The following is a 24,992-nucleotide window of genomic DNA, read 5'->3' as shown; positions in this document are numbered from 1 at the left end:
GATTCCTCAGTACCACGTAAACAGAAAAAGCCACAAGTGGCGCTGTAGCTCAAGTGGTAGAGTGCTAGCTTTAAGCAAAAAGAAGCCAGGGACAGTGCTCAGGCCCTGAGTCTCAAGCCCTAGTACTGGCAAAAAAATAAATAAATAAAAATAGAAAGTACAGTTAAAAGTAATAAGTTTGGTTACTACTTTTGTAGCCTTACAAGAATCACTTAAACTCCATTGCATCTCTAAAATGTCCAGATTTTATTAGTAAACAAGGATTATTGAGCAGAAGGAAATTAAACAAGTTTTCAGACTTGGTTCTACACCTGTAATAGATAGCTTAGCATCTCTCAAGAGCTTTGTGTAGGAGAAGGCTGGAGGAACTTACTATCAGTTTCCTAAATTTTGGTCAAACCATCTCTTTTATAATCACTTCCATATATGAAAACAAATGATTTTTAGAGGGGAAAAAAAGCCTTGCAATTTTAAATTGACTTTAATAATGTGATGTATTTTTTACTGTAAAGCAGTTCGCTCTACTTTTTTAATAATGGCTGAAAATGGTCCATAAGGGCTTTAGATCTCACATTTTAGTTTCTTTCATCTTTACAACACTTACTATGCCTTAAAAAGAAAGCATAGAATATTAACAGGCATTGACTCAAAGTACCTAGATCTTTGTGATGCACTAGTACATAAAAACAACTTTGTTTATATTTATAATTCTGCATTAGCGCTCTCCAGAGAAACAGAAAAAAAAAAAACACAAAAACAAATCTGTGGGGGCAGGACAGGGGAGAGATAAAGAGAGGAAAGGTTTATTGTGATGAATTGGCTCATAGAACTCTGAAATTTGGGCAATTCCTGTCACCCTCAACACATTTCATGCTTTTCTCATAGTTTACTGGTTTGTTTGTCTGCTCTAAAAACAGTACTTTAACAGGAACATAGAAAGTAATGTTTGAGGAGGGCTGGGAATATGGTTTAGTGGTAAAGTACTTGCCTCATATACATGAAGCCCTGGGTTAGATTCCTCAGTACCACATATATAGTAAAAGCCAGAAGTGGCGCTGTGGCTCAAATGGTAGAGTGCTCGCCTTGAGCAAAAACAAGCCAGAGACAGTACTCAGGCCCTGAGTTCAAGCACCAAGACTGGCAAAAAAAAAAAACAACAAAATAAAACAAGAAAGTAATGTTTGAGCAAACGTACTGTAGCCTAAGCTTGTGAAATTAGCACCATTCTATATGAGTGTGGCTCTTAAAGGCTCATCACCTCTTAGCTAAAAGTACATGCCTCTGCTTTAAATTCTTCCTAAAGGTAATAATATTATAAACATCACTAAATGACAATCAGGAAAAAATTAGAAATGTCTTACATATTTAATGGAAGGTATTAAGTTAAAGCCACCTTTAAACTCTTGTTCTTCTAGTGTTTCAGGGACCTCATAAGGTCAAATTACTAAACACAAAGAAAAAGGAAAGTGAATATTTTTAATCAAGCAGTAAAACTAGCAATGTTAGATAGCTTGTTTTTTTTAAGATCTTCTTATAAGGATTTAGTGAAATTACAGATTAGCACTTAACCATTGAAAGAAAATTTGCTGTATATTGTGGGAGCATTGTTTTTTAAAGTAGTACATTAAATTATTACCTGCAATACTCTTTGAGGAATTCAAAGATCCCTGTCTGAGTTCAGTGGCTGACTAAACAATGTGATGATAAAGAACTTAGTCCTTGCTGGATTAGGGGTGTAGATCAGTAGTAGTGAGCACAGGCCCGCATTTCAATCCCCAGCAGTACAAAGAAAAGAAAAACTAGGCATGTAAAAAAATTTTATGTATCCAGCAAGGCACTGCTAGGGACCTGTCCTCCTGTGAAACAGTATTTTTAAAAATAAAAATAACAAAACCAAGCTCAACCCTCTGATAGTTGTGCTCCCTCCAGCATCCTCCTGATTCTGATTGCTTTCCTGGTCCTCAGGTAGTCAGGTTAGATTTTTTCCACAGTTGATTCACAGCAGGATTGGTCAAGAGGAGCTTACTTGCCATTGCCTGATGCAGAGACACCTTCAAGTTCTTTAAACATAGTCTGCAGGTAGAGGATTTGGCATGGTGACTCTTCTTAACCTCTCCCCCATCACATTTCATTGAAGACAATTTTTCTGCACATATTTGGTTTTTACTGATGTGAGCTAAACCATTTACTTTGAAGGAAAATATGAAAAGCAAAGTAAAAAAAAATAATAATAATAGGTCCGGGGCTGAGAATATGGCCTAGTGGCAAGAGTGCTTGCCTCATATACATGAAACCCTGGGTTCGATTCCTCAGCACCACATATATAGAAAAGGCCAGAAGTGGCGCTGTGGCTGAAGTCATAGAGTGCTCGCCTTGAGCAAAAAGAAGCCAGGGACAGTGCTCAGGCCCTGAGTTCAAGCCCCAGAACTGGCAATAATAATAATAATAATAGGTCCTGAACAAAATGTGCAGTTTTAAGAATGCTGTTTGTAGCTTTATTTGTACTTCTTAGTATTAACGATTAATTCTGGTAGGGCTATAATGCTCAGAGTATTAGGAATTAAAATTGGGTTACTGAAGAGCTGAGTTTCCTATCTGAGGACATACAGAGATTAGAATGTGTCAAATGAACAGTGCTACCAAAGGAAAAGCCTTAGTTCATAAATACACAGTACAGGTAAGGTGAGTAGAGAGAAACTAAGGTATTTGTTAACTATACCTCTGGAGTTTTGAGACTGGCAATTAAAAAAAGAAATGATTTTACTTTAAACATACCATATCCAAAAATGGTCTTAAATTTTTCACCACATGGTGGCAGTATATATCCATCAATATATTTATGTATTAGTAGCTACATAAGTATGTAGATGTATGTAGCCTAGAGAGAGAGAGATTAAAAAAACAATTTGGGACATTTTGGCAAATCTCGGTTTTAATTTTTAAAAAGCCAAAGCATTACAATATATGACTTTATTTTTACTTCTTTATTCCTATCAGCTGCTTACACCAGATTGAATATTTTTCCCTAGGAAAACATCAGTAGACCTGAAACTATGAGAAATAATTTTTTAAAAACTTATACACATAAATGGCCTTAATAAAATGAAACCCCGTGTCTGGGAATGTTACTTACTTAGAGTGCTTGCCTAGCATGAACGCAGCCCTGGGTTTGGTTCCTCAGTACCACATAAATAGAAAAGGCTGGAAGTGGCCCTGTAGCTCAAGTAGTAGAGTTGGTAGCCTTGAGCAAAAGGAGTTCAGAGACAGTGCCCAGTCCCTGAGTTCAAGCCCTAAGACTGGCAAAAAAAAATAAAATAAAATGAAACCACTTGTGTAACCAATTGATGTCAGTTTTTTAAAATGGAAAAAAAAGACAAATCATATTAGCAGGAAAAAAGAATTATAAAAACCAAATCTTTTCTACCATACTCAGAATTCTACACATCAAAGATTTCTCCATTATTACACTGATTTTTATAACTATGCTTGCCAAAAGCATTTAGAGATGTTAAGGTCACAATTTCACAGTTCATTTAACTTCACTTTTGTTCATATAATCTGTAGATTCATGGCAAGTATAAGGTGGAAATCATTATTGAAATTTAATAGAGTATAATTCTCGACCTTAACAAAGTTACTTTTTTAATATGCCATAGTGTGTTTCTGATGTTTTCTTTCACATTTGTTTTCAGATCTTTAGTTACTTTGAAATAATATCCAGATATGAACACTAGCAAATAGGATTTACCTTTTCCTTCAAGTCTGGAATTTTTAAGTGGCTATTATTTTTAGCTGTATTATGTATTGGGCATAGTACTTAATGAATTAGTGCTTATATACTTTTTGTCCTATGAATTTTCCTTAAAGCAGGTCAAAATTTGGGTGTGTCTCATGCAGCAAAGAAATGTGTGGCTGTTTTTGCATTGTGAAGTTAATTTAGTGTGCATCTTATGTTCCAAAGAAAGCATTATTCACAATACTATGTAAGGTATTAATGAGTCCTCACTAAATAAGGCTATAGAATTTCATGAGGAAATGGTGAAATATTTGGTAACTAGGAAGCAAAGGGTGTTTTGTTCATATAACTTCCTTGTTTAGAAACATCGTTACACTTCTTGGGAAAATTTCTGCAAAGATTACCTGGAGGCTGATTGTAAGTATTCAAATGTAAATAATTCACTTAGTTTCATTTGCATGGGAATGAGGTGTTTCACTTATGATACACACTTGTTATTCAGGTTTGAGAATATGTTTTCTGAAATTCCTTTTTATGCTATCCAGTTTATGAGCTTAAAATAAGAGCTTAAAAGTATCAAAAGGGGCTGGGAATGTGGCTTAGTGATAGAGTGCTTGCCTAGCATGCATGAAGCCCTGGGTTTGATTCCTTAGCACCACATAAACAGAAAAGGCCAGAAGTGGCACTGTGGCTGAAGTGGTAGAGTGCTTGCCTTGAGCAAAAAATAAAGAAGCCAGGGACAGTGCTTAGGCTCTAAGTTCAAGCCCCACGACTGGCAAAAAAAAAAAAAAAAAAAAGTAGCAAAAGTAGCAAAGTATCCTAGAATGTCCAAAAATTCTTTGTTAAACAATAGTGGAGGGGCTGGGAATATGGCCTAGTGGCAAGAGTGCTTGCCTCCTATACATGAGGCCCTGGGTTTGATTCCTCAGCACCACATATACAGAAAATGGCCAGAAGTGGCGCTGTGGCTCAAGTGGCAGAGTGCTAGCCTTGAGCAAAAAAGAAGCCAGGGTCAGTGCTCAGGCCCTGAGTTCATGGCCTAGGACTGGCCAAAAAAAAACAAACAATAGTGGATTTGCTTCTTTATCTTAAATTTAAACTAAATAAGCAAGTTTAATTTCATAAATGCATGGATTCTGATTTAGCCTGATATGAGTTAAAAATAAAATTCACAGTTTTTTTATTGAACAGCAGGATTCTTTCGTTTTGTTTTGTTTTTTGCCAGTCCTGGGGCTTGAACTCAGGGCCTGAGCACTATCCCTGGCTTATTTTTGCTCAAGGTTAGCACTCTACCACTAGAGCCACTATATATATATATATATATACACATATATATATCCAGAAGTGGCACATATATATATATACATATATATATATATATATATATATATATATATATATATATATATATATATATATATGGTGCTGAGGAATCTAACCCAGTGCTTCATGTATCTGAGGTGAGCACTTTACCACTAGGCCATATTCCCAGCCCCAACAGCAGGATTCTTATGGGGTAGATACTTCAACCATGGACACAGATCCTCTGAAAATTATAATTATTTTTTGTTTTTTTTACTTAATTGAGGTTAAGTAATATTTGAATTCTTAATGAAATTTTATGGTTTTGGCTGTATACTTTAATCTTCAACTAAGCATGTTTTTGGTTTTGGTAGATTAATTTGTTTTTATTCTCCTTTTTGTTTTTGTTTTGATAAAGGGTCTTACAGTGTTACCTAGCTTGGCCTGGAATTTGTGATCCTTCCTGCTTCAGCCTTTTGATTGTCAAATTACAGGTGTATACCACCTGTAAGAGATGAAGTAATAGATTTATTGTACTTAACATTCCTGAAACTGATTTTAGTCATGCTGCTTCACAGCTAGTAATTATAAACTCTGTTTCTTACCTACACCCCCCAAACCTGTTCCTTCTTCATAAACCCTTTGAATTTGTATAAATCATGTAAATGATTTGCAGATAAAAGTGCCTGAGGGGAAACAAGCTCCCAGAAACACTATGACCGTGCAGTTTTAAATATGAGGATTAGAAGATTCATTTGGCTGATGGGTTCATCACAAGCCTGGACTTCAAGAGTAAAAAGACTTCATTTATGACTCTGTGTATAATCTTAAGTAAATTTGGTGACACTTGTGACTTTTCATTTCAGGAGTAAATTTTTGCATATTAGACCTTGCAATGAAATTTTGAACTCATTGGCCAAGAGGATGTGTTGTCATATTATGGCAAGAGACACTTGACTTGTGAGAGACCTTCCTGCCTGCCATGCAGAGTGCTGTGGCAACACTTAAGAATACTGTGAGCACTTGATTCTCACAGTGTATGCGCAAAATGCAGATACTTGAGGGAGCATTCATTTGGTCATTGTTAGTTTTGTGATTTAATGCCTTCAGAAATTAATAGATTCATAAGTATGAATAATTTATTATAAGAATACTATCACTATGAAGTCAGAGCCCAGACTAAAGCAGGGAAATTTTTGGTTCCAGGGAAGCCTGCGCTACAAATAAAGATTCAAACAAAAGGAACCAAATTGCATAATGCAAATTGAAAAGAGCATGGACTAAGAATTATGGGGAAACAGGGGAGTACTATTAATATCCAATAAGGTAAAAGTTTAAATTAAAAAGGATGATAAAACACATTCATAGTAAATGAGATTTTGTTGTTATAAACTTCTAAATATCAAATGATACAAAAACTGAAAAGTAAAAATACAGGAAAGACAAGAACCAGATAAAAATACAGTTAGGTTTAGAAGTTTGATAAATTTCTTTAGGAATTAGGTGAGATGATTAACACATAATAAGGTCTAGAAGAGTGGGCTTTTTCAGTTTGTTGTAGTGACTATAGAGAGAGCCTAGCACTTCTTCACCAGAAAATAAGGTATTTTTCAAACATCTGTGGAAAGCTTGCAAAACTATCGTGTATGTACTTGATCATATAGTGAACTGATACTTTTGAGTACAAATCTTACCCTGAGGAAAATTAACCCAAAGCAAATAAAAGATGAAAGGAATTAAACTTATTTGACAGTTAAGAAACCTATCTTTTGGCTCAAAGAGGAAATAAAAACTGAAACAATAAAGAAAATGATAATATGTCAAAATTCTTGAGTTACATTTAAAGCTATGCCAGAAGGAAACTCATAGCCTAAAAATGCTTTTATTATTAAAGAGAAAGATAATAAAATGCAGTACTTATTTCTTCCCTTTTGGGGAGAGTACAGTGGGAGTAGTGGTGATAAGTGGGTTTTGAATTCAGAGCCTTGTGCTAGCGAGGCAAATCCTCTACCTTGCCCCCTGAGAATAGAAAATAGGAATAGAAAAAAGTTTGGGGAATAAAGCGAATAGTACTTTAACTCTGTGGCAACAAGCTTAAAAACTGAGAGTTAAGTTTTCAAGTGTAGCTTACTAAAACTGACAGTGAAAATCTTGAACACACATAAAAGTGGTACAAAAGTAAGTAAAGGTAAAACAGTGATCAGGTTACCACCAGCTCTGATGGATTGCCCCCCACGCGGTCACCATAGAGTTCTGTAAAGACAGCTGGTTACAGTTAATATCACACTTTATTACTATAGACCTTGAAAGATGCATTGGTATCTTTTGTTGACATGGCTTTGTAGTATAGTTCAGAGTCTTCTGGTATTTGCATTCAATTTGCCTCCAGTCTTGGGGCTTTTTTTGTATGTGTTTTTCTCAAGATTGTTTTGGCTATTTGGGATCTTTGGGATTCCATGTGAAATTTAGGATAGATTTTTTTTTTTCTTATTTCTGTATTGCATTGAAACTGAGTTGGCTCTTGGCAGTATGGTCACTTTCAGATATTTTTGTCAATCCTTCAGTATGAAAGGTTTTCCATCTTCTAGTATATTTTTCAAGGTTTTAGAGTTTATGTGTCTTTTAATTTGTTTGATGTCCTATTTTACACATGTACATGTGTATATATGTATATAAATGTATATTAACACACGTGTGTATAAAACACGAAATATACGTACTCACATTCTCTTATGAGACAAATTGTGTGTGTGTGTGTGTGTGTGTGTTTGTGTGTTTGCCAGTCCTGGGACCTGAACTCAAGGCCTGAGCATTGTCCCTGACTTCTTTTTGCTCAAGGCTAGTACTCTACCACTTGAGCCACAGTGCCACTTCCGACCTTTTCTGTTATGTGGTGCTGAGGAATTGAACCCAGGGCTTCATGTACATGAGGCAAGCACTCTACCACTATGCCATATTCCCAGCCCACATTCTCTTATGGAAATTACACTTACCAGGAGCTTACACTCCGAGTCAGTGCTGGTGTCTTCTATAGATATTTTCCCTTTTGCAGTCATAGAAACAAACACTTGCGCATTCATGATACTCTACCATATTTCTTAGTCCTGAGCTTCCAATTTGTCTTTAACAAAAATCTCCAAATCATATATGATTTTTACTGTCCTAGGGGCTGAACCTAGGGCCTCAAGCATCTAAACAAGAGTTTACCCACTTGAGCCACATTCAGAGCTCAAATCTGAAATGTATCAGTCTCTTTCTAAATTGGTTTTCTTTCACCAAAACAGCCTGAAGAAAGCCTCCACTAGCAGAGCCCTACAGGTACATGTCACATTTGCCTTAATGAGCATGAGGAAATTACTGTTAGCAGCCTCAAACAGGCCCACATAATTGTGCTGTAATTCTCTTCTTTCCAGTTAACTAAGTTTTCTCAGAGGTTATTTTAAGCATTCTACATTCTCCTCATGTCTCCAACTTTCAGCTTTCCTTCTTATCCACATTTCATGTTACAGCATAAATGCAAATCCTCAGGTAAAACTCCCCACAATTTCCTGCCACCCAGCCCACACAATGTTTGTACTTGCATTCTGTTTATAGTGTGAAGAGACCCCCAGGGAGTAGAACATCCATGCCTTTAGAAACTGTAGAATAACACACATATACATAACCGTGTGTATATATAAAATGTATTTTTGCTGATAAGAAAATGGACGCTTGAAGGCCATGTCTTAGAGGCCAAAGAGAGTAAAGTGAGGACTTCAATCTAAATTTGGCTTGTCTCAATTTGTAAAACACCAGCACTGTAAACAGTTGTTTCTGTAGTTTTTAGTAAAAGTGGCAAAAATTTAGCCAGACATTGATGGTTCATGCCTGTAATCCCAGATCCTCAGGAGGCTAACACTGGTGGATCTAGGTTAAATAACCAGTGAAAACCTGGACTAGAGGTGTGGCTCAAATGTTAGTGCATCAGCTGTCAGCAAGGAAGCACCAGACAACAAGTTCAAACCCCAGTAGGAACAAAAACAAAACCAGAAGTTGAAAAAGGAATAGGAATAATAAAATTTTCCAAAAAAATTTGGACAAGTTTGAAAATGTTCAAATATTGATGAGGGAAAATTAAAAACAAGGGATTAGTAGGGCTGGGAATAGGGCCTAGTGGTAAAGTGCTTGCTTCCTCAGCAGCACATACATAGAAAAAGCCGTAAGTGGCGCTGTGGCTCAAGTGATAGAGTGCTAGCCTTGAGCAAAAAAAAAAAAAAAAGCCAGGGACAGTGCTCAGGCCCTGAGTTCAGGCCCCAGGACTGGCAAAAAACAAAATGAAAGAGGAATTAGTATTGGAGACAGGATATTTAAGAGAGTAAATCTTCTAGAAATGGGAATCCCAAATCCACCTGTGGAGATAAGAATTAGATGAAAGCCATTCAGCATGGTAAGCCTTTTCCAGTTAACTTGATATATTAAAAATTTGACATTGCTAGTTTATTTTCAATCTATTTCATACAAGCCATAGCCCACCTTTCATCCTAATATCATGAGCACACATGCCCCCCTCCATAAAACACAGATAAAACACAGATAGTACAAAGTAACACAAGAATATCATGAGTATTCAGATATATTTGCCTTAGTCTCTTATACTCTACCTTAAAAGTTTTCTCCATTTTCTCAGGGTGTTACTTTTGATAGCTGCATCCTTGGAGCACTCTTCCTATTGTTGGTGAATCACACCTCTGGCTTATATTTGCTTCTTGGGCACCTTATCTTTTGCCCCCCTTTAAGTGTTCATATTTCTCCTGTTTATATTCTTCAGAATTCTGTCATGGTCATTGTGCATTCTGAAACTATACATTTGGCTGTGATCTCACTAGAAGTTAAAAGCAACGAGGAAGTATAACTATAACTGAATTTATAGTTAATAAGCATTCATTGTATGATAGACATTTTCATAAGCACTTCACATTTATTACTTGATGTAATGTTTGTAAGAACCCTGTGAGGTAAACACTGAAGTACAGGGAGGTATACTAATCTGTACAGTTCATAATACACATATTTCAGTTTTAGACAATTAAATTCTGACTTCTCAAATATAACACAATGCTCTTCCAATGCAGTTATATGGTTTATAGCATTTAGAAGGCTAAAGCATTCCTCAAGGGAACTAAATCTTCTCTCAGGACTTAGTCTGAAATGATGTCTGTGATGATCCTTTGAAAATGAATAGAAGAAACATCCTCAGCAGTAATCCTATAATAAATACATGGGGACGTTACATTCTCACAGAGGACTTCAGTGTAAAAGTTCTATATAATAACCAAAGCAAACAATATGTACAGTTTTCCATAATTTATCTCTCAGGCAGCCCTTTGATAGAAATTTGGGAACTCATTCAAAAACATTTAACAGTGTCAATAGGGAAAAGGTTTTATCTTATTCATCTTTGTATCTGCAGTACTTATTTCAGGGCCACTCACATGGAAATAACTGAGTCAGTATTTGTAGAGTGCATATGACTACACACTCTGCTAATCAGCTAATAAGAGTTGATGCTTCAGGACAGTATATGGCTCAACATTCTGGGTTCTGGAGGTGGGGCTGATGGTTGGTTCAAAGAATCTGATGAATTCAAAAAAAAAATAGGGGTTCAAAACCATAGTTGCCATGTTTGTTCTTAGTAAAACAGATTAGAGGGCTGAGAATGTGGCTTAGTGGTGGAGTGCGTGCCTAGCATGCATGAAGCCCTGGGTTCGATTCCTTAGCACCACATAAACAGAAAAAGCCAGAAGTGGTGCTGTGGTTCAAGCGGTAAATTGCTAGCTTTGAGCAAAAGGAAGCCAGGGACAGTGCTCAGGCCCTGAGTTCCAAGCCCTCAGGACTGGCCAAAAACAAAATAAAACAGCTTAGATTTTTTAAAATGAACTTAGCTACTCTATAAAGTCAAGATTTCCTATCTTCAGTACTAAATACTGTAGAAAAAGTGGAGGATCCTTTTTGGTTCAATTATGAAGGACATTTCATAACAAGCGTTCAGTACAGAATTTGGTCAATTATGTTCTTTTGTTTCTTTTTTATTTTTATTTATTTATTTATTTTGCTGGTCTTGAGGCTTCTGGGTGCTACTTGTGAGCTTTTTTGCTGAAGCCTAGCTCTTCACCACTTTGAGCCACACACCACTTCCAGCTTATTTTCTTTAGTTTATTGAAAAGAGTCTAACAGACTTTCCTGCCTGAGCTGACTTTGAACTGTGATCCTCAGATCTTAGTCTCTTGAGTAGCTAGGATTACAAGAATGAGCAGCCAGTGCCTGGCACATGTTTACTTCTTAATGTTTTATTATTTCCTTCTATGTATAGATGCATGAAGAAGATAGAAGGCACTACTCTGACCTCCAAATGAGATGTCAACGTTTAACCTTAGAATTAGCAGACACAAAACAACGCATTCAACAAGGTGACTATCGTCAAGAAAACTATGATAAAGTTAAAAGGTAAGTCATTAAGGTGACCACCATTTTTAGTATGTGTCAGATTTTTGTTATTGACCTTGTTAATTCCAATTTTGCCTTTCCATAGCTCAGAATTGTGTACTTTGTTGGGTGTATGTTGTATTTTTATATTGGTTTTCATCTTGTTGAGAATGCTTTAACAAGACAATGCCCAGTAAAATTCCATATGGGTAAACATTTTTAAATGTTATTTGATTGTTTTCCTGTAATCAGATCAATTTAAGTACTTCAGTCTTCCCCGAAGTGTTTCTCAGCTGTTGATTTCTGACAGAAGGCACTTAGTCTTTCAAAAAATAGCATTTTCTCAGAATCTATGTTTCCTAGTCACATTGCACGTATCTTTAACTGAAATATACATTTTTGTTACGTGTGTAATAATTTAATGAACCATTCTTTAGCTGCATATTTCTTTATAAAGCTCTTTTAATTTTTGAGTGTAACTTTGTCATCTCTAAGATAGTCTCAGTACAAATTACTTCATTATGTAAACTAACGTAAAATTAAGGATTTATGGAAGTTTTTTTTTTTTTTTTTTTTTTTTTTTTTTTTTTTTTTTTTTTTTTGGCCAGTCCTGGGCCTTGGACTCAGGGCCTGAGCACTGTCCCTGGCTTCTTCCCGCTCAAGGCTAGCACTCTGCCACTTGAGCCACAGCGCCGCTTCTGGCCGTTTTCTGTATATGTGGTGCTGGGGAACCGAACCTAGGGCCTCATGTATCCGAGGCAGGCACTCTTGCCACTAGGCTATATCCCCAGCCCCTATGGAAGTTTTTAAATATGTATGTACTATATATATTCAGATACTATATATATTCAGTGACCTTGTCTGCAGTATCTACCTATAGCTAAAATAATGAATTTAAGTTATAAATTTTATAATATACTGATAAGTGAATTTGTAACACTTTATTTACCATGAGCATTTCAATTCCTACCATGACTATATGTATGTTATGCCAACATATGGTAATTACTAGAATTTTAAAATCTCTGAGGTATATTCAACAGGCTTCTGAATAACGCTGAATTTCATTTTAAAATGAAGTAGAAAGCTGGGCATGATGACATACAACTGTAATCCCAGCAGTCAGGAGATAGACGGGGGATCATGACTTTTAAATTTAGCTTAGACTATATAGCCAGACCCTATTTAAAAAAAAAAAGTAAGTAAAATAAAGCAAAATGAAGTCACTTAAGATTGGAATATGTACATCCATACTAGAGAAAAATAAAATATAAAAAGAAAAATTTTGAAGATAATCAATCATTAGAATAATCTAAAAAGAGCCATGAATGAAAGATGAATAAAACAGGTGAGTCATGGTTGATAATTACTAAAGCTAGATGATGAGAGCATGAGTCTCCATTTTGTAATTTCTATTTTTGTTTTTGTTTTTATTTTTGTAATTAAAATGTAGGAAAGAAATATATATATATATATATATATATATATATATATATATATCTTTGACAAAAGAAACATGGTAAGCCCTTTCAAGTGCTAGAAATAGAACAGAAAACCAAATGAGAGGCTCACACTGAAACCTAAAGTTCACTAGGTACAGTGAATGGTTAAATGATAAAATGTTCATGCTGTGCATGGTGGCCTGTCCATGCAGTCTAGGGTGGCTTGGAACTAGCAATCCTCCAGCCTCCTGACTAGGCCCACCTGAGCTATGAAAAAAGACATTGTGTCAAGAAACCAAGGAGAGGGACATGTAGATCAGTGATAGAGCACTTGCTTTGCACACGCGCGCGCGCGCACACACACACACACACGACCTTGGATTCCTTCTCCAACTCTGTAAGAAAAAAATAGTTCACAAAAATATAAACAGGAGGTAAAGGTATAGGGTATAGGTCATAAGCATTTTATACGAGATTGACAATATACACCAAAGGTAAGTTTTTTGGTTTGTTTTTTTTAAATGAAGAAAGCAAGGGGAGATGTGTTGGGTTGTGGGGAGAGAAGGAGGGAGAAAAATGAGGAAGGGGGGGTAACAAGTATGACAAGAAATGTGTATGTATTCACTACCTTAAGTATATCTCCCTCTGTACATCATCTTAACAATAAAAAATATAAAAAGGAATATATACGCTTGATAAGTTCTAATAAATGTGCAAAAGGAGTAGGTATATAGATGATAATAACATCATTATTAGAATTCAAATGTATTTGAGTAACTAGATGGAAAGTTGTGGCTTATTTTACATATAATTCTTTATGGAAGTTTAAAAACTTACTAAATTATGTATGAATGTATTTTTTAGCAGTTCCCTACTTTTTGGCATAACATAATGTTCACAAATTTACTTTGTAATATAACTACCTTCAAACTTTCTAAAGAGTCCCGATTTCTTTTAGTGAACAGTGATATTTAGGAATTAAAATCCAATGCTGTAGTCATTGTGCTCATTGTTTCTTGGCTTTTTCAGTAAACAAAGGCAGTAGAAGGGTAGACAACCTCAGCAAACTATGTATAAAATTACATTGATACTTGTATTTCTTTTTTTGGCCAGTCCTGGGCCTTGAACTCAGGGCCTGAGCACTGTCCCTGGCTTCTTCCCGCTCAAGGGCTCAAGTCTAGCACTCTGCCACCTGAGCCACAGCGCCCCTTCTGGCCGTTTTCCATATATGTGGTGCTGGGGAATCAAACCAAGAGCTTCATGTGTAGGAGGCAAGCACTCTTGCCACTAAGCCATATTCCCAGCCCCTGATACTTGTATTTCCAATTTGACACCACAGTATTCCATTTGAAGGTATTCTAACTGCCTAATGTAATGTAATGACATGAAAGTAAACATTGATAAGAACTATAATCCACTAATAGAATATGAATCTATGAAAACATACTAATAGTAAGAAAAGAGGTTGGTACAGTACAATGCCAACCAAAATAAATATTGTGTACACTAAGAATGACTGCGTTATAGTCTCACTGATCATATTTAACTTAGAATGGTCAGTGACATCTAAAACCATTGCTTATGTTAGGAAACAAGATTTTTACTGTCTAAGTGACTTACTTAGGAGCTGGTAAAAAGAAAACAGATAGTGACAGACCTCCAGGCAGTGCTGGAAGGTTCAGAAGTGAAGTGCAGGCTGGGCACATTGGCCACTGGAGAGGAGAGTCTAGGGCAAGTCTGTGTCTCTGCTTGTGTTTATAATGCCTGTAGCTTGTGGCTTAGTTCTTTGTTATACTGTTCTGGAGAGAGAAAGATGTTATGAGCATGGAAATTTAAATGCCTGAATAATCAGAAGTACTTTGTGAATGGAATTGTCACAGAAATTCTTGTCAAATATATCTTCTGTGCCATCTGAGTCTTAAGCTCTAAAGGGTTTCTGACTATAATTGAACTGTCAGTTTAGAGCCAAGTGTAAATTCTTTGAAAGTTGTGGCTTTAAGATAAGATTGAAGATGAGTGAAAAAAAATAACTGCAGTGCCCTTTAGAAAGTACTGTAGTCTCTAGGAGCCAGTGGCTCATGCCTGTAATCCTAGTTACTCAGGAGGCTGAGATGTGAGGATTGCTGTTCAAAACCAGCCTGGTCAGAAAAGTCCTCGTGAGACTCATCTCCAATTAACCACTCAAAAACCTAAAGTGGCACTGTGGCTCAAAGTGGTAGAGTGCTAGCCCTTAAGCAAAAAGATCCCAGGGACAGTGCCTGTGCCTTGAGTTCAAACCCCACAATTGACTTTTTTTTTTTTTTTTTTTACTATTTTCATTGCCATGAAACCCCTACATTGGACAACTAATACAAGCAAATAAAAATGTAGAAGAGTCTGGGAATGTGTCGTAGTGATAGAGAGCTTGCCTAGCATGCATGAAACCCTGGGTTCGATTCTACAGTACCACATAAACAGAAATAGCCAGAAGTGGCACTGTGGCTCCAGTGGTAGAGTGCTAGCCTGGAGCACAAAAAGGCTTAAGGACAGTGCTCAGGCCCTGAGTTCTAGGCCAGAACCACCAAAAAAAAAAAAAAAAAGTAGAAGAATGGCATGTTTTTACTTTACTTTTTAGCATACTTTGTGTTTTAATGTGGATTATTTATATAACTAAGGTTTTGAACACAGATTTCTTTATAATTTGAAAAAGTGAATCTTTCTGGGTGTTTTTTTTGGGGGGGGGGTTAATCTTTTTTTTTTTCCAAAGTCCTGGGGCTTGAACTCAGGGCCTGAGCACTGTCCCTGCCTTCTTTTTGTTCAAGGCTAGCACTCTACCACTTGAGCCACAGTGCCACTTCTGGCCTTTTTTTCATATATATGTGGTGCTGAGAAATAGAAACCAGGGTTTCATGTATAAGAGGCAAGCACTCTACCAGTAGGCCATATTCCCAGCCCTGTTGTTTGTTTTTATTTCGTCGGCCGTGGGCCTTGAACTCTGGGCCTGGGCACTATTCCTGAGCTCCTCAGGTCAAGACTGGTACTCTACTACTTGAGGCACAGGGCCACTTTTGGTTTTCTGGTGGTTAATTGGAGATAAGAGTCTCACAGACTTTCCTACCTGGGCTGGCTCTGAACTACAATTCTCAGATCTTAGCCTTCTGAGTAGCCAGGATTATAGGTGTGAGCCAATGGTATCCAGCCAAAATGTTATTCTTTTATACTTCATAGAATGGCACCAAGCTCACTGTTCAGTATCTGTGTTCAGTTTCCTATTAGTTAAATAGTGAAATAGGTTGTAAAATTTACCTATGGATTTGAATTTCATTTTAATAGTGAACGCGATGCACTTGAACAGGAAGTACTTGAGATTAAGCGAAAACATGAAATTCTTGAAGCTGCTCACATATCTCAAGCTAAAGAAAGAAATGAATTATCAAAAGAGGTAAGCTTATAAATAGAATCACTTATATTTTAATATGTAATATTAGACAATATCTGGAAGTAAAATGATCAGAAAAACAGTTTTCCTTTGTGATCTAGTTGCCAGAACAAAAGGAAATGAATGTTTATTTAGTATTCTTTTTGGACAAATAACTTGCAGGTAAGAATTGGCCCTTTTAAAACAGAAAATTTTCTGTATGGCAAACACAGTGAAAAAATGACTACTCTCATGGCTGGGAATATGGCTTAGCGGTAGAGTGCTTACCTTGCATGCATGAAGACCTGGGTTCGATTCCTCAGCACCACATAAACAGAAAAAGCCAGAAGTGGCTCTGTGGCTCAAGTGGTAGAGTGCTCGCCTTGAGCAAAAAGAAGCCAGGGACAGTGCTCAGGCCCTGAGTCCAAGCCTCAGGACTGGCAAAAAATAAAATAAAACATAAATGACTACTCTCAACCTTGAATAGTAACCCAGCATTGATCTGGACCCTGCATGTCTACAAATCCACAGGTGACCAACCTGCAGCAGACCGTTACTTTACTGCAAAAGGACAAAGAATACCTCAATCGCCAGAACATGGAGCTAAGTGTGCGCTGTGCTCATGAGGAAGATCGCCTGGGAAGACTGCAGATTCAGCTTGAAGAAACCAAAAAGGCTAGGGAAGACATGTATGAAAAATACGTATCATCCAGGCAAGATTGACATTACTTTCCACATAAATAGTTATAAATTTCTACTGTTTTCCTTTTTGAGGGAACTCTTGTTCTAGAAAAGATAAATCTTTATTTTTTTTTTAAGATCTGTGTTAAGAGAATACTTTCCTAGGCACTGGTGATGGTGATTCATATCTGTTAGTAGTTCTAGCTACTCAGGAGCCTGAGATTTAAATTCAAAGATAGCTTAGGCAAAAGTCTACAAAATTCCATCTTACATTTCTTCTCTTTTTATTTTCTCTCTCTCTCTCTCTCTCTCTCTCTCTCTCTGTGTGTGTGTGTGTGTGTGTGTGTGTGTGTGTGTGTGTGTGTGATTTTTTTGCAACAGGGTCTCACCTGTAGCTCAGGGTGGTCTGCAACTAGTGATCCTCTTGCCTTAGCCTCCCCAGGACTGGGTCACAGGCTGTCTTTTCTCTCTTATTAGATTTTTCTCTTTCAGTCTACTAGAGTTCCTTTGTGTGAATAGTGCTTACAATCTTTGAGCTATTTATATCAAAACATCAAAAACGCAAGTAAAGATGAAATTCCACCTGTAACAGTAGACACATTCATCACTCTGTCATCTTACTAATTTCCATCAGTGTGTGCCATTCTGGATCATATCCTATATAATGCTTCAACTATACAGAAAAATCACTATGTAGCTATGGCCGTGGTATAAGGATAGAAATGACGTATAAAATTAGTTAAGGTGATTTTGTTTTTGTATTTGTCTTAATGTTATTTATGTCTCAATGTATACCATACCAGTTTAAATTTGTATGAAGGGTAATCTCTATGCAACAGCTTTTAGAGCTTAGACTTATGCACTAAAAGCTATTGCTGAAACAGTTTTGAGGGTGAGTATTATGCAGTGTGAATTGCTAGCACCTTGTGTAGTAATTAAGTCTGTGGAGCAATATGTTTCACAAATTAAGATCTTAGGTAGAAGTAGTAAGTAACGGTATTTTTAGAAATCATAAAACCTTAAAATTGTTAAGTTTTCCAATACCAGAGCATACTTGATTTAAGATATTAGGACAGTAGAGTCTCTTTGTTTTACAAATGAAATTCATGGATACTCCTTTTGACTCCTTGCAGAGAGCATTATAAGACAGAATATGAAAGCAAACTACACAATGAACTAGAAGAAATCAAATCAAAAACTAACCAGGAAATTGATCAGCTTCGAAGTGCCACTAGGGAAATGTATGAACGAGAAAACAGGTATTTAAAAATAAAGTTGTATGATATTCTAGTTGTCTTTGTTACTTGAATTGTTTTTCTTTTCTTTTCTTTTCTTTTTTTTTTTTTTTGCCAGTCCTGGGGCTTGGATTCAGGGCCTGACCACTGTCCCTGGCTTCTTTTTGCTCAAGGCAAGCAGTCTACCACTTGAGCCACAGTGCTACTTCTGGCTTTTTCTGTATATGTGGTGCTGAGGAATTGAACCAGTGCTTCATGCATGTTAGGCAAGCACTCCACCACTATACCATATTCCCAGCCCGTTACTTGAATTTTATTGAAATTAAATGCTCTTCCTAAGAGAGACATTTTTCTTAATACACTAAAAGTGTGTTAAAATCCAAATATTAATAAAACAAGAATATTAAAATTCTAAACTTTTTCTTGCTAGTTTAGAACAGAACCTCCCAAACATTTAAGTACTTTTGTTTTACACTAATTATCCTGCCTTTTTGTCTTCTGGCCTTTACCGAAGTTGAGATTGAAGACAAGAGTAAAATGGAAATTAGAGGAGTGGTAAGGCACAGTGGCACATACCTGTAATCCTAGCTACACAGGAGACAGCTATTGGGAGAATCACAATTTGAGGCAAAATGTTTTTGAGACATCATCTCAACAAATGTCCAGGTGTAATACAGTACATGCATTTGGTCCCATTTGTGTGGTCCTTTTTGTGTGGTCCTAGCTATAGGAAGAGGATCATTATCTGAGGCTGATCCCAAGCAGAAAGCTTTGAGACACTTTAATTAAATTGTTGAAAAGAGCTTCAATTCTGGTGCATCCTGGATGCCAGCCTAGCAAGTGTGAGGCCCTGAGTTTAAACCCAGCATGAAAAAGATAGAGAGAGAGAGAGAGGTACTAGTAGTTCTACACTTGATCTTAGCCAAAAGGCCAAGAAGCAATATATACTAGTAGTTCTTCATGTGATATGCCAATGATTTCTCCTAGAATATAGTACAAAATAGGACATATGCCTTGAGTAGCTGTTGGTCCTATAAGATATCAAAGTGTTGAAGAAATACTTTTGTTCACAAATTTAGACTAGTATAGGTTAGGTTCCCCTATTGGAATAGAACAAATTCTACTTATTATATGGCACTTTTTAAAATATACTAATCTTATAACTAATGTGACTTTTGAAAGCTCAAGTTTTTGTCTTTATTTATTTACTGATTTATTTTTCATGGGACTGGGACAGGACCTCAGGACTTAATATTATCTGAATTCGGTGCGAAAATGTACTTGCTTTTCTGTATATTTTCATCATCTGTTATCTATAAATAAGTATCCCTGAACAGTATAGCTTAAGTTTTCATGTTAGTCTTATATGAATGGAAACATGGATGCTTTGTGGCTTACTTGCATAACACTAATTTTAAGATTTATTTGCTACTTAGTTGTCATGTTCATAACAAAAGCATATTTTTCTGAATGCGCTTGCTTATTTCGGTAGGGTCATTAGAAGACTGGAAAGAGTTTAAAGAATGGTAAAAGCAATCTTTATCTTTGGCAGACGTTTGCTTGATTTGCCCTATATTGGGAAAGGAGTGTCCTATACTGTTGGTTACTTGGTCTTAGGGTTCAAAATGCAGCTCAACAGCCAGGTGCCAGAGGCTAGATCTGTAATCCCAGCTCAGCAGGAAAGTCACACTTATTTCCAGTTAACCAGCAAAACGTTGTAAGTAGATGTGTGGCTCAAGTGGCAGGGTGCTGGCTGTGAGTGAAAAAGCTAAGGGACAGCACTCTGGCTCTGAGTACAAGCCACAGTACCAGCACAAAAGTAATAAAACAACAACCAAAAAAAAAAAATGGAGAGGTAGCTTCTTTTATATGTAATTCGCAGAGCAACCATCTTATTTATTTAGCAAATATTGATTGAAACCTTATCGTCTTCACAAAGCTAATAATCTAAGGATGATAAAGAAAAATCAGAGTAATTATCATAAGTATGGTGATAGCAGAGAAAATTATTAGATACATAGATTGGGGTCACTTGTGTGTCTAACCTAGTCTTGGGATGAACCAGGGAAGACTTCATGAAAGAAGACATGTGCAGGGCTGGGAATATGGCCTAGTGGCAAGAGTGCTTGCCTCCAACACATGAAGCTCTCGGTTCGATTCCCCAGCACCACATATATGGAAAATGGCCAGAAGGGGCGCTGTGGTTCAGGTGGCAGAGCAGGAAGAAGCCAGGGACGGTGCTAAGGCCCAGGACTGGCAAAAAAAAAAAAGACATGTGCATGCTGACAACATGTGTAATTGACATGTGCATATATCAAAACCTAGGGGTAAAATGAAGTGAAGCTTTTTGAAGAAGTTCAATGTAATTTATTATGGCTGGCACACAGCTGAGAGACAGGGAGTTTTGTGAAATGTGAACAAAGAATGAAAGAAGGACCTAAATCATTCATTTGGACCATTGTATGAAGACTGGTAACAATTGAAAGAGAAGGCATGATATGATCTGAGTTTAGATCACTTCACTTCAGTGAGAGAACAGACCGAAAAGGCATTGAGGCCACTTTTAGAGATTGGTTTTCTTACCTAGATGAGAGGTATTACTGGTATTGGATTAGTAGTAGTAGAAAGGAACAGAAATAGGCCAAATAGAAGACCCAACAAGATTGAATAACTACTTTGAATCCTGGGAGGTGGGAAAGGGGACAGGGTTGACAAGCTAAAAATGCCACATTCTTCATTGAACACCCATGTGGATGGTAAGGATAGTTTATTAAACAACAGTGGCTCACGCCTATCATCCTAGCTACTCAGGAGGCTGAGATCCTACGATCACGGTTTGAAGCTAGCCTAGCCAGAGCAGGAAAGTCCTTGACACTGTCATCTCCAATTAATCACAGAAAAAGCTGGAAGTGGTGCTGTGGCTCAAGTGATAGAGTCTAGCCTTGAGCAAAAGGAGCCCAGGGACGACAACTCAGGACTGGCACACACACACAAAAAAAGTAAAAACCCTCAGTAGAAACACAAGGCTTTAATGGGAAAGGGTAATAAATTTAGTTTGACTTAAAGTATCTTGGTTAGCAAAAAGTTGTCTATAAATTCTGAACTCATCAAAAGAAAAAATTATCTGTTCATAAGAAAGATTCATGGTAGAGTTAATATTTCTCTATTAAAAAATATTCTGTTCAATTCTATTACAGATTTTGTAGGCTTTGCTGACTGCTTTAACTTTAAAACTTATTTAAACTTAAAGTTTAAAAACCTCTTTAAACTAAAATTTATGGGATTATTTCTATGATAAAATACATAATTGTTCCTAAACAATTCATATGGCTGCATGAACTTTGATGCAACAGTTGCTAATTTATTGTTTTTCCTTGTTCTGAAATTTTGACCTTTAAAAGACATCCATGGAGGGCATGCTCACTGGCTCTTGCCTATAATCCCAGCTAGAGCGGTAGAGATTGGGAGGCTCGCAGGGAGGCTTGGATAAAGTTATTGAAACCTTACCTCAGTTAATCAGATGGGCATGGTGGCATGGCCTCTAATCCTAGCTACACTAGAGGCATATATAGGAGGATCTCATTCCCAGGTCAACCCAGGCAAAAATTAGACTATCTGGAAAGAATCCTAAAGTAAAAAGGGCTGGAGCATGTCTCAGGTGAGTCCTAAGTTTAAATCCCAATAACATCACAAACACAAGCATAAATAAAATACATTGCCTTAACATCAATTTAGATTATATTAGCTCTTCTTCAAGGTGATTGCCACAGGCACCTTGGCTAAGTTGTTTGGGAAAATAGCAGAGGCATTTCTGAAAGCAGGAAAGCTGAAGGCAGATTAATTTGTCTACAGAGCTGCATGGGCAACCACGTGGATGCCTCTCAACCAGGCGATTCCTGGATGGCCCCAGGCTGCAAGACCTAGGACTGAATCCAGGGCTGTTAACACTACAATGGCCATCTGCCACCTGGTGGCGCCAAACTGCAACTGAAGCCTGTACCAACACTTACCCAGCCAGTTGTACAAGCTTGCCTGTTGTTTTTCTCATAGTGATCCAGCCCTGTGTTTTATATGATGGAATTTTTGTGGAATATATTTCTTAATTATGGCCAGGTAAAACTAAACTCTGCATTGTTCCTTTTAAAATCTTTCAACTGGGGCTGGGAATATGGCCTAGTGGTAAAGTACTTGCCTCATAAAATCTTACAACTTAAAACAACTAAGGTTTATGATATTCCTTATAATCATAAAATTCAAAAAATTTTATTATATTTGCTGTTTGTATATCTATGTAAATTAATCTCTTCAAGTGGTCTTAGATATATAATTCTGTTCATTGTATTTAATCAAAGTGTACTATACTAATAAGAATTAAAATGGAAAAGGTACTGGCATATTTGTTGTTAGTTTCTTTCTTCATAATAATTATTTTTAGAAGACTGTAAAATAAGATGAGATAAATAAGTTTTGCCTTTTGTTTATTTTCTGTATCTTAAGAGTACCTTTTAGTTTTTCTTCTAAAATGTGGAAAAGACAATTAGAACCCGTGTGTCTAATCTTGGTCTCTGTCCCTGTAGTTTAGGAAGCTAAATGGTTGAAGGAGGAGGAAGAGGACAGAAGACAGAGATTTACAAAAATATAAGCAAAGAGATAGGACTAGAACTGGGTAGTTGGAGATAGCAAAAAATACTATAGGGCTGGGATGTGGCTTATTGGTAGAGTACTTGCCTAGCATGCATGAAGCCCTGGGTTCGATTCCTCAGTACCACATAAACAGAAAAGGCCGAAAGTAGTGCTGTGGCTCAAGTGGTAGAGCACTACCCTTAACTAAAAGAAGCTCAGGGACAATACCCAGGCCCTGAGTTCAAGCCCCAGGATTGGCAAAAAAAAATAAAAATTAAAAATACTATAGCTGGGTGCTGGTGGTTCATGCCAATAATCCTAGCTACTCAGGAGGCTAGGATCTGAGGATCACAGTTCAGAGCCAACCCTGGTGGGAATGTGCATGAGTCTCTGATCTCCAGTTAACCACAAGAAAACCTGAAGTGGTGCTGTGGCTCAATGTGGTAGAGCACTAGCCTTGAGCAAAAGAGCTCAGGGACAGTGCCTGGTCCCTAAGTTCAAGCCCCATAACCCCCACCACCCCCAAAAAACAAATATGGATAGCTGGACATTGGTGGCTCACATCTGTAATTCTGGCTACTCAGGAGGCTCAGATCTGAGAATTGTGCTTCAAAGCTAGCCGTGGCAGAAAGTCCAAAGGACTCATCTCCAATTAACCAGCAACAAAGCTAACCTAGAAGCATGCAGCACCAGCCATGAGCAAGAAAGCCCAACGATAGCCTGAGGCCTTCAGTTCAAGCCCCAGTACTAGCAAAAAAGAAACTATGGATGTAATTATAATATTTATGGAAGCTGTGGCTCAGCGTGTAAGTTATGTGTCTTTTCTGTACATTGTATTTACTTTAAAATGCTCATCTGCACTGTAGGAAACATGAGTGACACTCATCCCTGTGATGAGACTTAGTATACAAATAAATTTTTGCTTAGTCGATATTATGTGACTGGAATGGGAATGGACACTTTTACACATTTGGAAATAAGATGCTCTGAAGCTGATGGTGGTGGACATCCTGTAATCCTAGCACTTGAGAGACAGAAGCAGGAAGATTATGAGTTCTAGGCTAGCCCAGGCTATATTATAAGACTTTCGAAAAAAGGATGAATGACTAAATGAACCAGTGAAACCTCATCCTATGAGTAAGAGTATATTATGATATTATGACATATTTAGCACAAAACAGTAAACTTAAATAATAGCTGGATGAATCACTTAATATCCCTGATGTTTAATTTCCTCTCTTTATAAAATTGAAGCTACAAGGTGGCCTGTGATACTTAATTAATATTATGTGTGAAAAGGTTATTATAAATTATAAAATATATATAGTGTGAGTATAAATATAGCTTTTTAAACACATTATCTGTGTGTAATAAAATTATTTTATGTACTTTGGTGACAGTATAAGTGAAATAATTGTAAAAGCCAATTATATTATAATTATATATATAATTGTATATATAATTTTATATTGTAAAAGCCAACTGATACTGTCATGGAATATTACCATTAAAATGAACCATTCCAATATAGAGAAGGTATACCTACCATTTGTGCCTTGGTTTCTATATAAATGTCTAAGTTACTTCCCTAAAAACTTAATGTTTTGAACTTTTCAAATAATTATAGATTCTTTATTGTCAGATACCTTTTATTGTTAGCTATATCCTATATAAGTATATAGAGGATTACCACATAGGTTCATTAGTTAGTTAACAAAATTTAAGCATTTCAATGTGTATCAGGTACAAAGAAAGTTTCAGGCAAGTGCAAGAGTTTTCTCTACTGCTCATTGCAGTAGAGGAAAATACGAGTGGGACAAGATTTTTCAAGGCCTTGTAGTCAATGGAGAATTCTTGGAGCTTTTATTATAGGAGAATGATGTGATTTCAGTAGTAGTAGTAGTAGTAGCAGTAACTGTGGTAGCTATGTAGGGAGAATTACAGTTCATCGATGAGGGCCTCAAAGGAGGGAGATTGGTTAGAAGCTATTACAGAGTAGACGAAGAGAATAACACTTAAATTTAAAGAATATCTAGGTTGTAGAATTGGCAAGACCTGGTAATTGATAGGAAGCAAACATCAAAAACTACTCTAGGCTGGGAATGTGTTATAGT

At 36.8% G+C, this 24,992-nt stretch overlaps 1 protein-coding gene across 1 annotated transcript in view; it reads left to right on the top strand.

Moving 5' to 3' along the window:
* The window catches only part of Pibf1 (progesterone immunomodulatory binding factor 1), a 137,872-nt gene that overhangs the window by 14,574 nt on the left and 98,306 nt on the right, over positions 1 to 24,992 (top strand). The window contains exons 6-9 of the mRNA XM_048341252.1: positions 11,388 to 11,521; positions 16,255 to 16,363; positions 16,871 to 17,052; positions 18,154 to 18,279. Of these exons, the coding sequence (XP_048197209.1) occupies positions 11,388 to 11,521; positions 16,255 to 16,363; positions 16,871 to 17,052; positions 18,154 to 18,279 (551 nt within the window). The remainder of the gene's footprint in view (positions 1 to 11,387; positions 11,522 to 16,254; positions 16,364 to 16,870; positions 17,053 to 18,153; positions 18,280 to 24,992) is intronic.

The sequence above is a fragment of the Perognathus longimembris genome, chromosome 3 (genome assembly GCF_023159225.1).
Source record: "Perognathus longimembris pacificus isolate PPM17 chromosome 3, ASM2315922v1, whole genome shotgun sequence".
Lineage (NCBI taxonomy): Eukaryota > Metazoa > Chordata > Mammalia > Rodentia > Heteromyidae > Perognathus > Perognathus longimembris.
The sequence above is the reverse complement of the archived record's forward strand: the minus strand, read 5'-3'. Positions and strand labels throughout refer to the sequence as shown.